The 15,583-nt window shown below is 58.3% G+C and overlaps 1 protein-coding gene across 1 annotated transcript; it reads left to right on the top strand.

Moving 5' to 3' along the window:
• Window positions 1-831: 831 nt before the first annotated feature.
• On the top strand, window positions 832-13,325 carry INSYN1 (inhibitory synaptic factor 1). The gene is made up of 3 exons (XM_057719784.1): window positions 832-1,844; window positions 2,268-2,963; window positions 12,540-13,325. Exons 2-3 carry the CDS (start codon window positions 2,808-2,810, stop codon window positions 13,260-13,262), a joined length of 879 nt encoding a protein of 292 aa, XP_057575767.1. The 5' UTR covers window positions 832-1,844; window positions 2,268-2,807; the 3' UTR covers window positions 13,263-13,325.
• The last annotated feature ends 2,258 nt before the right edge of the window (window positions 13,326-15,583 follow it).

Genomic DNA, 15,583 nt, shown 5'->3' with positions numbered 1-15,583 from the left:
AAATGCTGCTTTTCCTTCCTGTGACCCGCAGAGTCTAGCATGGGGTCTGGTACACAGAGGTGCCGAATAAATGTTGAGAAAATGGGTGAATACCTAAACAAAATGACCTGTGTCTAATGCATCCCTGTCCTCTGCGGAATCTCCAACTCCAGTGCCATCCAGCCCAGAGCCTGGCACACAATAGGTGCTCAGTAAAGGTTGTCAGTATTCTATTTTCTTAATTAATCTGACAACGCGATGTCTGGGAGTAGTTTGAGGTATAATGGGGGGAGGGGGAGGGTCTGGATGCGGGAAATTTAGCCGAAGGGATGCCCGGGGCGCACCGCAGTGGGGGAAGGGGCAACGGGGGTTTATGGAAAGGTAGGAAGGGGCTGAGGAAGCCCCTAACCCGCTGCCCCTCCGCGCCCGGAGGTCAACAGGAGTGCGCCCGGACGAGCCGCCCGCAGCCCTGCAAGCGCTGGACGCTTCCACGTCCCCGGGGTGGCGAGACCCCCCGGCTCGCGCGCTCGGGGCTCGGCGCTGGGAGGCGTGTGTGTCGCTTTAAAAGCTCCCTCCCGGCGCGCCGGGCCGGCCCCTTCCCTGGCAGCGCCGAGGCGAGCGGAGCCGAGCGAGCCGGGCGGCCTTGGAGGGAGCCTGCGCCCTCCCGGGCGGCCAGTCCGGCGGGGGGCGGCGGGGCGGGCCGGGGGCTGCGGGGCGCGGCTGCGCGGCGCTCAGGGAGCGGGCCCAGGCCCGCGGAGCCCGGCGGGGCAGGGCGGGGCGAGGCGGCCGAGGGAGGCCCAGCCGGACCCGGCGCCCGGTGGCCCCACCGGCCCCACCGGGCGCCCGGGGGCTGGCCAGGCGGCGAGCCGAGAGCCGGCGCGCGGGAGGCGGCGGAGCGCGGCGGAGCTGAGGCTGCGAGCCCCGGGCGCCCCGGCCCGCCGGGCCCGCCGCGCGCCCTCTCCCCTCCCCTCCCCTCCCTCCCCTCGCCTCGCCGCCTCCGCCTCTCGCTCTCCTCGCCTCCTCTCCTCCGCCTCTCGCTCTCCTCGCCTCCTCTCCTCCGCCCGGCGCCGCTCCCGCCCGCGCCCCGGCCGCCAGAACCAGCCCGCTCGGGCCCCTGGCCCCGCGCGCCCTCGGCCCGGCCCGGCCCGGCCGGGACCTGGTCCCCGCGGCCAACACCGCCCCTCCCCCCGGGGCCCGGCGATCCCGGACCCTTCCGACCCGGGACTGAGCCGCGGGAGCGCGGTCGCCCTCGGGGAACGGCGGCGCTGGGCTGAGCGGACCCTCGCGGCCGCTCCGGACGCCGCAGGTGCGGAGCGCGGTCATTTTGGGTCCGGACTGAGCGCGTCCCGGGCGCCCACGGGTGCCAGCTCACTCAGGGCAGGGCAGGGCAGGGCAGGGCAGACCCCGGCGGAGCCCCGAGCCGGCCGATCTGGACTGGACAGAGCGAATTCCGGACGGTGCCGAGCCGGGGAATGCCGGGCGTAGGCTGAGGGGATCCCAGCGCCCTCCGATCCCTCCGACTTTGGCTCGCTCGCTGGGACTGGCCCGGCGTCGCCTCGGTCGCTGTGCCCGGGTCACCTGTGGCCTCGGAGCCCCGAACCCGCCGGAACCCTGCTCATTCCCCACCCGCAGCCTGGCGGGGGTTGGGGGAGATTTTTCCTGCCCCCTTCCTTGGAGCGTGGAGGCCCCGCCCCCTCCCACCGCCCAGATGTCTACGGTGGCATCTCTGAGGACCTCCTTGAGGCCAGGGGACGAAGGGTCCAGAGAGAGAAGCCCGCCCTAGGGAGCCTTGGGGGCCCCCCAACCTCGCCTTGGGACTTGGCCCCCGACGCTGCTCGGAAGGAAAGCCGGTGCCCCCACCCTTGGTGAGTCCGGGAGCGGAGTGGGGGTTCTGACAGAAGGCGGGGCTGGGGAAGGAAAGGTCCAGCTGGGAACGAGGGCACCCCGGGGGCACTAGCAGGGAGGACGGATGTCTGGAGAGGCCCTCCAGTGAACCGGCGGGGCCAGGCCTGGCCTGGGGGAGGTGGGGGGTGTTGGGGGGAGGCAGGGCAGGGTGCCCCATCGCAGGCTGAAGACTTCTGCTTCTGAAGCAGGGGCTCTCTCGTTTCCCTCTAGAGGAGGGGCTGTGCTGTAGAGCATCTGCCTCCACCATCTCTCCCCACAAAGAAAAAATAAAACCAAATCCCCAGCGAGGAAAGGTTCAGGCTTGGGGTGAGGAGGGAGGCAGCAGCATTGCCGGCTGGTGCTGCAGCCTAGGAGGGCTGACGCCAGGCTTGTTCTCTCTGCAGGGGGCTGCCCTCCTCCAAACCAGCTCCCTTCCCAGAGCCACCCACATCTGGAGCCCCCTTCACATCTGGAAGACCCCAGCCACCATCCCTCTGCAGGTGTCAGTTGCATCTCGAGACCTCTGCCTTTGCAATTGCCTAGGAGTTGTGAGGGGATTACTGCTGCCTTCTGCCCGTCCCAAGGGCATCTCTTACCCTTAGTCCCTGCAGAGTCATCCCCCTGCCTGTGTCCAGCTCAGGCACTTCAAGTCCTGGAGACCACTCCTGAGACCCAAGGCCCCTCCCCCTGCCCTCCGGTGTCCTCACCTTGACCCCCCTGTCAGACTCTGTCTCCCTCTGGGTGTCTCATTCCCCACCCAGAGGTAGAGAAGGCGGGGTGGTGGCAGGGGGCAGGGGCTGGGTGAGGGCCACCCAGGGCCAGGGTGGGCTGGGGGGCCGTTAAGATGTGGAGCTCTGCCCGGCTGAGGGGGGCTCCGTGGAGACAGACGCAGCGTGCGCCCGGCTGGGGGGAGTATGGGCAGGCCTGCGGCCACGTGGTAAAGGATGAACATTCGGGGCACCCCGGACCTCGGGCAGCCCAGTGACGACCCCAGCAGTGGTGGCGAGCGGGAGCGCATTCGACAGCGCATGAAGATGGTCATCGGGCAGCTGGAGGACATACTGCGGGAGCTCAAGGAGGTGGCCAAGGAGCTAAGGGAGGTGAGTGAGGGGCCAGGTAGCCCCTAGACCGGTTTTCCTGGGCCTGGCACAAACACGTGTTCACACGTATATGTTTAAGTGTGTGTGTGTGCGCGTGTGCAAAGCTGGGTGCACCTGTGTCACTCTGCTGGGTACTTCCTTCTCCTTGTTGTCCTTTCCCCAAAGCTGCTTTGCTAAAGATCTCACTGTACCCCAGGGCTGGAGGGGTCTCAGTGATCCGGAGACTGCTTGGGCAGCATATGGTGGGCCCGTGGCTCAGAGCTGCCGATGTGGCCAGTAAGGACTGAATCCCACAACATCCTCTTAGCGGAAGACATTCTTCTGGGATCCAGGCTGACCTTTGACCCCATCATCTGCCTCCCAGACTCTGACTGGCTTACAAGGGGCCCTGGGAGAGTATGGATGGCTCTACTGATGCAGTCCCCACTGTTCGAGGCCCAGCTTAGAGCATTCGTCAGAGATCACGCAGATACTTAGAACCCTCGATCCTGGAAAAATTAAAGCCCTGCCCTGAGGTGGGGATGGGTTTAAGGATGGGTGCTCGTGGGTCTCAGAGTCCCTGTGTACATTTGCAGGGGAGGAGTCTCCTCTGAAGGGATGCAGCCCCAGCCCACAGTTCTGAGTGGTTTTTGCCATGGCTGAAAAGTCACCGAAAGACCCTGGGATGTGTGTCCCTCTCTGTCTCTCTAAGCAGAGCCCGGTGTAATTACTGCTTCCCACAGCGCCAGGGTAATGAGGTACACATGTCCTCAGCCCCGCCCCCTGGGCTGTGTTCGAGCCCAAAATGCATGACCAGCATTCTGAGCCGCTGGCCTGAATTTGCCTGCTGGGTGCCATTATGCCAGCCAGGTGGGCTTTAGGCAAATTTCAACTCCTTGTAACCAGGGTCCCTGCAGAGATGGCAGGGAGAGTGATTGAACTGGAGTTATGGGCTTGAGCTCTCCCCAGCCAGCTGTGTGGGGAGAATGGGGGTGCTAGGAGAGTTGGGCAGAGGGAGTGATGGTAGACCAACTCCTGACTGGCAAAGTGGCATTCCAGCCTGGCCTGGGAGCCAAGGAGCAGAGAGTGTTTGAAGGGAGTCACGTTTCAAGTAGAGGGGATTGTGGAGATCCTGGGACAGAGGCAGAGGTTGGGCAGGGCAGCCCCTCTGCCCAGAGTCAGCCTCAGGGAGTATGCTAGGAGGTGGGAATGGCTATTGCTGCAGGTAGAGAGAAGTGGTGGTACTTCTTCCCATGGACTGGGCCGGCCATGGTCTGGGCTGAACATCTTTGGGGAATACAGTTTGGAGGTCAAAGGTCAGATGCTCCTGAGCAACCCTTCTCCCAACCTCATTGGTCCAGAGCACTACAGTCCCCCCTTTGACTCTCCCCACCCCCCCCCATCTTATTTCAGATGCCCTGTGGTTCCATCTGGACCATGGGAACTGTCTAGAGTCATGGTCTTGGGCAGGGGCATGGGATCTATGCCCAGCAAGCCTGCCCAGAAAGAGCCAGGATTGACTCTAAGCCTGGGAGGCAACTTTGATAAGCTCAGAGCCTACTCCCAACTGAGCATCTTCCAGGAACCTGCCTTCATCTTCCCCACCCTGCACAGCCATCCAGAGCTTGAAGACATCTCACAGGTCATCCAGACCAGCCCTGTTTGTTTGCTGTTGAAGAAACTGAGGCCAGAGAGGGTTAGGGGCTTATCCAAGGTCACACAGCCTACCAGTGGCAGAACTAAGCCTAGAACTCAGGTTCCTGATGCCTATTCTGGGGCTTCAGCAGGTGGGCTAATGGGTGTCTTTCCGTTTTGACAGGGGTCTTCTAAAGGTGATACCTTATGCTCATGCTGTGATGCTCTAAGGAGTACCACTTAGGGGTGAGACAGGGAGCTCAGAAGTGCTAGGATTCATTAGCAGATCTTTAGATCTGTCCCTTCCCAGCACACACACTCACCCACTCCCATGTCTCGAACAGCAGAGCTTCAGAGTCCCAGGCTCTGCAGCCTAGAGACCTGAGCTAGGACAGGAAGAGATGAGTCCCCTCCCCCCACACACCCTGTAGGCCATGCGCCTCCACCCAAGACTTTGGCAGGTTGCTACAGCAACCAGAGTCTGCCCCGTATGCCACTGCCTGCCCGCTGCCAATGGCACCCGTCTGGGAGGGGGGCCAGGCCTCAGAGCTCCCCCATCCCCCAGGCAGGGTCTGGACATGGGGTGATGGGCAGAGGAAGTGTTGTGGAAGGCAGGTGAGGCTCTGGGAGGCCCAGGCAGAAGAGATGCCATTACTGACTTCCTGTGGGGTGGAGTTTGTCAAGAACGGGGTTACTGAGTAGGGGTGCCAATCTCTGGTTTGGAGTAAAGGGTTGCAGTCCCCCAGCTCCTTGGAACCTGTAATCTTGGCTCTTGGTCCTCCATGGGTCCCATAAAGCTGGATCTGTCAGACTCTCCTTCTCAGTAGCTTCGTGTGGCATGTTCCTTTGGGGCTGTGGGTGGGCCCAAGGTCAAGAGGGTGGCAGGCACACCCCACTCCCTGGGGCAGCACCAGCTCAGGGCTCACCAGTGGAGTTCTCATGTCAGGGAGGCAAAGCACTTAGATGCGAAGACAGAACGCACATGCGAGACTGCTGGGGAGTGGTACAGGATGCTTGGTGAAGGAGCAAGGCCCGCAGAGAGGAAGGGCTTAGCTCTGTCCCCCTCGGTCATCCTCCTCTCTGCTGCTCCCTTCCCCAGCCCCAGACTCCACTGGTCATGGCAGAATCTCCTCACCCTCTTGAGCACACAGCCTGAAGTTCATAGAAAGATGGGGGATGCTAGGGCACTCCTTCCCAGGCCCCTGAGCCTCCGTCTGCTCAGCTCTGAGATGGGGGTGGTGATCATTCCTGCCTCAGTGTGACCTTAGGGTCTCTTCAAGGGTTGGCATGTGGTAAGGAAGCCAACACCTAGTCACACCCCTAAAGGATTTGGAGTTTCCAGTCCCATACCTCCCATACCCAGCCAAACCCCTGCTGCAGCTCTGCCATTGGCTTCCCAGGCGATGAGGAACAAGTTCTGTCCCATGAATGGGGAAAGTAGTTTAACGGACTAAGTGAGGTGAGGAATGTAAATGCTTTGAAAGCTAAAATTGTGCTGCACAGGGATGTGACGGTCAATCGTTAATTAGCCCTCATCTCTCCTAGGTTCCCCAGTACTCCAGGATGCCAGGCCGATCCCAGCAGGCTCTCTAAGCTCCTCGAAATTCTGTGGATCTTAATTTAGAGACACAGCTCAGCCTAGGGGCTAAGAGCATGGGCTCTGCAGCCAGATGTCTCTGGTTTGAATTCCAAGCTCTGCCCCCTACCTAGCTGTGCGAACTTAGGAAACTTACTTTATCTTTCTGTGCTTCTGTTTTCCCATGTAAATGAGGATAATGAATTTTACACTCCTCACCCACCCCCCAGCCCCAGGATTGTTGTGAGAATTAAATGTGATATTATATGTAAAGTACTTAGCACACTGATGGGCACAAAACTCACTCCATATCTGTTAGATATTATTAATGAAATATTCTAGCACTGGCCAGCCTCTTACTTCATGCGTGGCTTTGTTCTTTTGGAGTCATATCAGCTTCTTAGCCATCATCAGGGAGGTCAAAGCCAGGACCCTGGCCTCCTGGCTGGCACCCTTTAATATCTCCTGCAGTAGGCAGTCCCATCCTTTTGTCTCAGGGAAAGGGATAGAGAGTGACAGTGATGGAGGTAGGTAGGGGTTTCCAATAAGATGGCTTTTGAACAGAGAACCAAAGGAAGTGAGGGTGATATCTACGGATGAGACTTCAAGGCAGTGAGAACAGCCTGTGCAAAGATCCTGGGGAAGAAATGTGCTTGGCTTGTTCAGGATTAGCAAGGAAGCTGGTGCAGCTGAAGTGGAGTGAATTTAAGAGGATAAAAGCAGGAATACAGGTCAAAGAGAGAGCAGGGAGTCAGATTACACAGAGCCTTGAAGGCCACGGTATAGAATTTGGATTTTGTCCTCAGTGAGAATCCCACATGCTCTCCAGGAATCTCTTGGTTGTGTTTCTTGGTGGGAGTCTGCCTCCCCACTGCTCTCCCTGTTCCCTACCAACTGGGAGCCCCCAAGGCCAGGGATAAGGGCCTTGCCTTTGGCCTCCCGGATGTTGAGCTTAACTTGAGCAGATACTTGGCCTCTTCCTCCTTGGTTTCCCCCTCTCCAAGATGTCGCTCAGCATGGGGGCTCAAAAGTGTTTCTTGTGTTGACCTCCTCCGGTGTCTCTCACATCATCACTGACTCTTGGGTAGGACATAACTTAATGGCACAGTTGCCCACCTTGGCCTAAACACCTCAGGAGGATGGAGGGGTGGGCACAAACCTTTCACAGGCAGGGGTGGTGGTGGAGGATCTCCCCCCACCCAATTTTCATGGGGAGCAGGCCCGGTGGTGATTATGCGGTCCCCTTGGCGAGGTGCTGCGTATGAGGTGGCAAGGAAAGCCAAGGGCCATTCGGGCATGAGATAAATGTGGCCCAGCCAGGAAGCAGCTGGAGCAGTAGAGGCTGGGGACCACGGAGCTGTGCCAAAGTGGGTCAGCTCCATCACCTGCAGCTCAGCAAGAATTGTGCGGATTTTTTTCTTATTATTTTTTTTTTCTCGCCTTCCTTTCCTCCCTTTTCCCTTTGCGTTCTCCTCCTCCGGACAGATTCACGAAGCTCCCCGGGCAATTAGGCCAAATTGCAGAATGAGAATCATGAATCACAGTCAACTCTCTCCCCCCGACCCCTTCCCCAACTCCACAGCCCCCCTAGGAAGACAATAAACAACGTAATCAAGAATTAAAAAATAATCAGTGGTCATAAATAATGCAGAATCCCCAGTTATGTAACCAGCTGCCCGGGGAGCTGGGAGGGAGGGAAAGAGGTAGCAGCTTGTCAAGGGAGTTGAAGGGGCCAGAGGGGAGGGGGGAGGGGATAAAAAGGATCTGGGGCTCCCAGGTCATCAGTCCTGGGACCTTAGGGAACAAGGACATGCTTTCCTTGGAGACGGGCCCCACCCACGGCTGGAGGGCGGGCTAGGGCAGGCAACGTTGGGGTGTCCAGGACCGTGGAAGTTTTTCTTGAAAAAGAAGCCCCAAGTGGTTTTTTTAAGCCCTCTGCCTCAACTCATCCACTCATTCAAAAACTGTATTTGTAAAGAAGGTGCCAATCCCTGTGCCAAACTGGGGTGCAGTGGTGGGCAAGACAGATCCAGTCCTGCCCTTCATGGGGCTTCCTAACTTCCTAACTAGTGAGGAGACAGACATCAACCGCATTATAATATATGCACAGAAGATGGTAGCAGTGATAACTACTGGAAAATAAGGAGAGGTGCTGGGTGCTTTGAGAGGCTTTCACAGGAAACCTGTCCTCAGCTGGGGGTCAGGGAAGACTTCCTGATGGAAGTGAGAGGGAATGAGTAAGAGAGAAAGGAGACATCCCAGGTGAGGCCCAGAGGCACAAGTGAGCTCAGTGGAGGGAGTTGAGCTGGTGAGGAGGCAGGCCTGGCAGGGTGGAGGCTGCTTAAACAGGACCTGTGACCAGATTTGGTATGGGGTTGTGTTCGGGAGGCTCAGGAATTTGGGGAGCAGGGAAGTGCAGGAAGCAGAGGGGTGACGTGGTCCTGCTGGCTGCTCAGGAAGATCCCTGGATACAGCAGGAGCCGGACAGGAAGCTGCTTTCAGTGGGGAGTGTTTGGGGCAGGGGGTGGGGGGTGGGGGTGGACGGCTGCTGAGAATATGACCAGGACACAGGTTGTGGACACCCTTGGGACAGGGCCTGGGACCCCCAGCGGGTTTTGTCGCAGCCCTCAGCCCTGCCCTTCCTCTCTAGTGTTCACTCTTGCCCCCTGTAGAGCAGGTGATTCCTGTTCTTAACTCCCGACTTCCAGTCTCAGCTCAGCTCCTTCTGGTCTCTGGGTCTCAGTTTCCCCATCAGCAAGCACAATGAGAAGGGTGGTTTTGATGGATCTCCAGTCCCTCCTGGCTTCGCGTTTCTATGGTTCTGCGATTTCTATGGTCCCATTTGTCTCTCCATTCTCTCTCTCTCCCTCTCTTTCCTTCTGTGTATATAATTATTTCCCTGCACTCCAAGACAATCCCAAATTACATGTAGGCAGAATGATGATTACATCTCAGAGAGAAATCATAGATTTCAAGACAGCCAAAGCAGAGAGGCAGGTAGCCTGGGGCCTACCCCATTCCTGCCCTCCTAACTGGCCCCATGAAACGAGGCAACAGGGACGGGCAGCGGGGTTTGTGGACCGACACAGGGCCTGCATACAATCTGGGTCCCCGTGACACATCACTTGCCTTTCTGGTCCTCACTTATGTCACTCAGCAAGTGGGTGTGATGTGTCCCACCTAATGGACCAGACCCAGATTTGCCTGTGAGGTTCAACGATTTAGCTTTTAGAACCTCTTTTTCCCGTTCTGTCTGGAGACAGCCCTACTTTAGGAAACATAGGTGCCACCCATGTGCTGGGGTTTGAAAGGTCCAAAATGTTCCATTATTTACCACAGGCACTGGAAATGTCCCCATCACAGTGTCATTCCTTTGGTAAAGAACTGACTCCCATCAGCTCCTGGGGCTGACGCCAGGGGCCTGGCCACATGTCAGCCCTCTGGGTGCACAGCAGATATTGATAGTCTGTGTTGTTCTACGTGCTTTCTGTGCATCGAGTTGTTAAGTCCTTACCAGAGCCCTATCGAGTAGGTATGGTTAGAATTCTCCTTTGATGAAGAAACTTAGGCCCAGAGAAGTTGATTAACTTGGCTTAGCCTGTAAGTGGTGAGGCCAGGGGTGGACCCCAGGCCTGGTTGCAGAGCCCAGGTTCTTAAGTGCTTGGCTATGTGGACTCTGCAGTTTAAAGCACATTCCTATCTATTGAATCCCCAGCGTCTGGCGAGGAGAGGCATGTCATCCTATTTTACAGGGGAGGAAATGAGACATGGAGAAAGAAATCACCTGCCTCTCAAGCCTCTTAGCCAAGATGGGGCAGACTTGGGACTTGAGCCCAGACCTCCCTCTCTTCCTTCCCTCCACTCTCCCAGGATGGAAGCAGAGAGGGGCGTTCTGATGGAGAAGGGGAAGGGCCCGAAGGTGAAGCCCTCCTGAGCAGGTGGCCAGCAAGGGCTTCTTGGACGGGAAGAGTGTCCAGGCCTGAAAGCTCTAGAGCTCCTTCTCTGTGGACCCTGCATCTTCCTCACAGGGGATTAGGAGCCCAGCTTCAGGGCCTGGCCTGGCCTGGCCTGAGCCAACCCTGTGAGCTCACAGCCAAGTCATTTAACTCCAGATTCCTACCATCATCCTCCCACCCTCAGACAGCAGCAGACTCTCAGCAGCTCTGCTTGATCAGGGGCGTCTCATTAGAGGGTGTGGTGGTCCCAGAGGCACAGGGCCTCTCCCGAGGGCGGCAGTGACCTGGGGTGCTATTTTTTTACGAGCTTACATCCCCAGTCCCCGAGGCCAGTGGTCCTCAAAGTCTGTTCCTGCACCACCACCAGCAGCAGCATCTAGAAACTTATTAGATATGCACCTCTCCAGCCCCACCAGGACCTACTGAATGTGCACCCCAGTTTGAAAGCCCCTGCTCTAGGCCAGGGCTCCCACCAGCTCTCAAGTGGGGCTTGGGTTAAGCAAGGGTTTCGGGGAGATGTGAGCTTCTTTGGGATGGGCCAGGGCATAAGAAGGGGTGGCCGTGCTGGAGCGTGGAGCCCTCTCCCCACTGCCTGTTCAAGCCTAGAAATCACAGCAGCACCTCAGCGGTGTGCAGTGTTGCAGGGCCAGGGGAGGCCGGAATCTCAGGTCCCTGGTGACTGATGCCTCGGGCCCATCATCGGTAAACTCAGGAGCTGATGATCACGTGGGTGGAAAGCCTGACACATAGTAGGTGCTCAGAGGTGGGAGATGGTGTCACTTTTATCACTGGTGCCCCCACGAAGCCCTTTTACCGCCTTCTCGTTGTTTCTCAGGAAGCTCTGGTGAGGTTGGCAGGGTTGATATTGTCATGCCCACTTGGTGGTGAATGAAATCAAAGTCCAGAGAGGTTATGGGAGTTACTCAAAGACACACAGAGCATTTGATGTCTAAGCCAAATCAGGAACCCAAGCGTCTTGACTCCCCTGGCTCTTCTATAGGCCTCAGTCGAGTGTTCCTTCCACCCCTGGTCTGGGGCTGTGGGAAGTGGGCATCCCTAGGCATTGACACCCCAAAATAGCTCAAGTCACTCCTTTAAACAGAGTCCCAGAATCTCCGAGATGGAAGGAAGCTTGGAGATAAACTAGTCACCCAACTCCCCATTTACAGATTTAGAAACTGAGACCTAGAGAGGGAAAATGACGGACCAGGTTGCCTGTGTCAGAGCCCCTGTGTCCCACTGAGCCAGACTCCCCCTGACCCGTCATCTTTGCCCTTGCTTCCCTCTTGCACTTTGGGCACTCACCAGCCCCACTCCTTGCCAAACACCTAGCACATCCCTGGACAGCAGTTGTCTTCAGTACAGATTTGTTGAATTAGGGACTGCATTAGTTAATAAATTAACTGACCGCTCTGACCCCAGGGAAGGCGCACTGGAGAGTGCTGGGAGCCAGCTGCGGGGCCTGGTGACTCCCTGCCTATGCCTTTGTCTCTGGGTCTCCTGGTCCCTCTGCTTTGCTTTTGTTGTTGTTTTGCTGGTTTGGATTTTGGCCTGAATCTCCTCTCCTCCCCTTGCTCTGGCCTCTCCCCATGTCTCTGACTGGGTCTCCCTTTCACCCTCACTGTCTTCATCACCGATGTCTGTGCTGACAGTGGCCTAGGCAAGGGGTCGTCCTGAGACAGGGCCACCTGCATGGGACGGGGCTTCACCTCACACGGGGCAGGCGGGTGCAGTGACCTCTGCGGCCCCTGAGTGCACTTAACAAGCAACTCTGGGCCCAGGATGGATGGTTTTCTTACTGCCTACCAAGTAATGCTTGCTTCATTCCTTCCCCAACCAGCCAGGATTGATCTCCACTCATCAAGGGGCAGGGAAGGGGAGGAGGGAGGAGGCTCTGGGGCTATGTAGGGCTGGGGAGGTGGAGACCATGGGGGGCAGTCGCCGATCCCCTGCAGGGGCTGGTCCAGGATGCTTCAGAAAGCCTGGGCAGAGCCTTCTTGGCAGTTACCGCATATTTCCTCTCCGAGGGTGGATGGGCTGCTCAGCCTGCCACAGTGGACTTGCTGGAGTCTCTCAGCCCTTTTTAAATGGCCACCTGTCAATCAAAGCAAGATCAGGTTCTGAGCACCAGGACGGCCCCCCAGAACAGCAGCTGGCTTTGGGGCAGAGGGGTGTGTGCATGGATGGGGTGCAGGGCTGGAAGGCATCCCCCCGCCCCTGGAGGCACTGAGGAGTGGAAAATGGGAACGGCCGGAAGCAGCTCTGTTCACCCTGGTCCAGTTTGCATCCTCAACGGGGCAAACAGATCTGTGACCTCAAGTCCAGTGGTGTCCCGTAGGGTCATCAGCCGGGGGATGTAGCAGGGTGAGACCGTACACGCGCACCTAGGTGATGCTGGCCCCTCTCACTCCTCTCCCCTTCCCCGGCCAGGTGGTGAGCCAGATCGATAAGCTGACCTCGGACTTCGACTTTGAACTGGAGCCAGACGACTGGACCACAGCCACTGTGAGCAGCACCTCCAGCAGCGACAAGGCGGGCGTGGGCGGCCCCTTTGACCTGGGCCACCTGGACTTTATGACAGCCGACATCCTCTCAGACAGCTGGGAGTTCTGCTCCTTCCTGGACATCTCCACCCCCTCGGACTCTGTGGACGGCCCCGAGGCGACCCGGCCGGGGGCTGGCCCTGACGACCGGCTCATGAACGGCGGCCTGCCCATCCCCAACGGGCCCCGGGTGGAGACCCCGGACTCCTCCAGCGAGGAGGCCTTCAGCGCCGGCCCTGTGAAGGGCCAGCTGCCCCAGCGGACCCCGGGCACACGGGAGAGGGTGCGGTTCAGTGACAAAGTGCTCTACCACGCCCTGTGCTGTGACGACGAGGAGGGGGACGGCGAGGAGGAGGCGGCAGAGCAAGAGGTGGGCCTGTCCCCAGAGCCCCCCCACACAGAGGCCCACGCGGGCCCCCTCAAGCCCTCCCCGGCCCCCTACAAGCCGAGGCGCTCTCCACTGACTGGCCGCCGCTCAGGCCCCACCTTGGCCCCCGAGCAGACCCGAAGGGTCACGAGGAACAGCAGCACCCAGACAGTGTCCGACAAGAGCACCCAGACGGCGCTGCCCTACGCGGCCACCAGACAGAAAGCCAAGGGCAAAAACTAGGGGCCGGGGAGGGGCTGGGGGGCGGTGGACACATAGAGCTATAAATATATATATTTAAACAAACGCAGTCATAATAAAATTTTAAAATGCTAAGGGTCCAGCCCTACAGGCCCCAGAGCTTTCACAGAGCTCCTCTTAGACACAGAGAGGCCTACTCACCTCTTAGGTCGCAGGAAGTGTGGCCAGAACCAGCCTCCCTTCCTTCTCGTGGCAGGGCTCCTGAAGGGGGTGTCCAAAAGTGTGCAAATGAGGGAAGGCTAACCTGGGACACCTCTTGCAGACCCCTGAGCACAGTGGTGGAGTCTGGCTCTGGGCCTGGGCCTTATACTGGCGGGGATTCGCCAGCAGGAGGTGGGCCCTCAAGGAGCAGTGTCCACGGTCAGGGCTAACGGTGTGATTTGGAGGAGACTGCAGGACCAAGGGCCTGGGGCGGCGTCGCTCCAGCTGGGCCCAGGCTCACTCACACCCCCGTGCCTTTTCCTCCAAGGCTGACTCTTGCCTCTGCTTCCCAAAGGCAAACTTACCTGGATATATCAATCCTACCCCCCTCCCATCTTAGGGTTGCCCAGCACATAGGGAAGGAACAAGCTGTTCCTGTGGACGGGCCTCCATGCCGGGAAGCTGGGCTCCCACAGGCCCTGGAGGGCCAGGCTGGGCTGGGCAGAGGTTTTTTGGAGAGCATGGACCATTCCCAGTCCTTTCAGCCTTGACCTCTAGGGATCAAAGACTCAGGGCAGAACCTCAGCCAGCCCCTGCTTGGCCCTGAGCAGACCTGAGGTCCACATGAGAAAGCAGGCAGCCGCCACAGTAGGGCTGTGAACCAGAGCCATAGCAGACTCCCGGCCGCCTTGACCAGGGAGGCAGCCCTGGAGAGGAGTCCAGTGGCCCTATTCTGTCCCTGCTTCTCCACACTGGGACCCTAAGCCCAGCTTAGCAGGTCTTGAATGACACCAACAGAGGCAAGATGGGGGCCTAGAGGTAACAGGGCTTCATCTGGGGCGTGCCCTACACAGGGACAGCATCTGAGTATCCTTGGGATAATAACCAATCATCGCTCACATGTTTCGAGCAGGTCCCTGTGCCACTACTATGCCAAGGTCGTTTTACAGCATTATCTCATTTAATCCTCACAATAACCTGACAAGATGGGAACTATCAGTATCCCCATTTTTCACATGAGACGACTGAGGTTCAGAGGGGTTGAGTACGTGGCCCAAAGTCACAGAGCCTGTACCACCCTGCCCACCATGAGCATGTGGTTTCCAGGCTATACCTGGCACAGCCATCTAGCAGCAGTGTGACCTTGAGCAAATCCATTTGCCTCTCTGAGCCCTTCTACCTCATCTATAAAATGGGTGTGAGAGTCTTTGCCTACCTCATCAGGGGCTAGGGGGCATCAACAAGATGGGGAATGTGAAAGCAGTGGGTAAGCACCAAGGCACTGAGCATGCGTCGTGGTCAATGCAACCCCAGCCCAGATCCCAGTGTTTTCCAGGTGGGGAGCCCTGAGTGGAGCAGGCAAAGAAGCCACCGCCATCGCCTGGGAGCCACCCTTGGGTCACTGCTTCACGTTGTCCGCCGCAGCAGCTTGGGTTTCAGAGGTTGCTGCGGCTTGATTCACTGCCCCTCGCTCAGAGCAGGGAGGTAAGGACACCACCCCTGCAGCACATGGGGGCAACGTGGCAGCACCTACTGCCCCTGACTGAGAGGCCAGAGGAGGTGCTGTCCAACTCCGCAGCGCGGGAGCTGGAGATTGTGCAGGCCAGTCTGGAGCAAGTGCTGGGGATGCTATCAGGAAGAGATGGGCCAGGCCTAGGGTGCATGCTTTGCAGGGTGGGAATCTCCCCTCGGGCCCAAGGTTAGGGTCAGAGGCCTAAAGATCTAGCCAAGGTGCAGCCTCCAGGGTGGAAATCCAGGTGGCCTAGGCCAGAGAGCCAGGGGTCCGAGCTCCTTCATCAGCCCCAAGAAACTCTCAGGCAGTTGGGGCTCATCAGTGATGGGATGCTGGCTCAGAGGCTGAATGCCAGGGCCAGTTGGGTTCTGCCCTATCTGACAGTAAGGAGGGGGCAGTCCCGGGCAGCCCCACCTCACCCCAGGTGTGGGCACACCTAGCTCTGAAGAAAGACATCCCGTTCTACCTCCAACACTTGACTGTCCTCTCCAATGGCAAGACTGGTTTTAGCCTTACAGTCTCTCATCTTTACAACAGTCAGGGAAAAGAAACCTACAGAGGAGTACGCATTTCACCAAGGAAGAGCCTGAGACCCAGAGCCAGGGATCTCTGAGAGAGCCCTGGGTAAGGCATTGTCCTTTCCCGGAAG

This window comes from Hippopotamus amphibius, chromosome 2 (assembly GCF_030028045.1).
Source record: "Hippopotamus amphibius kiboko isolate mHipAmp2 chromosome 2, mHipAmp2.hap2, whole genome shotgun sequence".
In the NCBI taxonomy this organism is placed as follows: Eukaryota; Metazoa; Chordata; class Mammalia; order Artiodactyla; family Hippopotamidae; genus Hippopotamus; species Hippopotamus amphibius.
Note: the sequence above shows the minus strand (reverse complement) of the source record. Positions and strands in the feature narration are given on the sequence as shown.

Coding starts and splice junctions, on each gene's coding strand:
- INSYN1 (XM_057719784.1), top strand. CDS start 2,808: ATGAACATTCGGGGCACCCCGGACCTCGGGCAGCCCAGTGACGACCCC. Junction 2,964..12,539: donor TGGCCAAGGAGCTAAGGGAG/GTGAGTGAGGGG, acceptor TTCCCCGGCCAG/GTGGTGAGCCAGATCGATAA.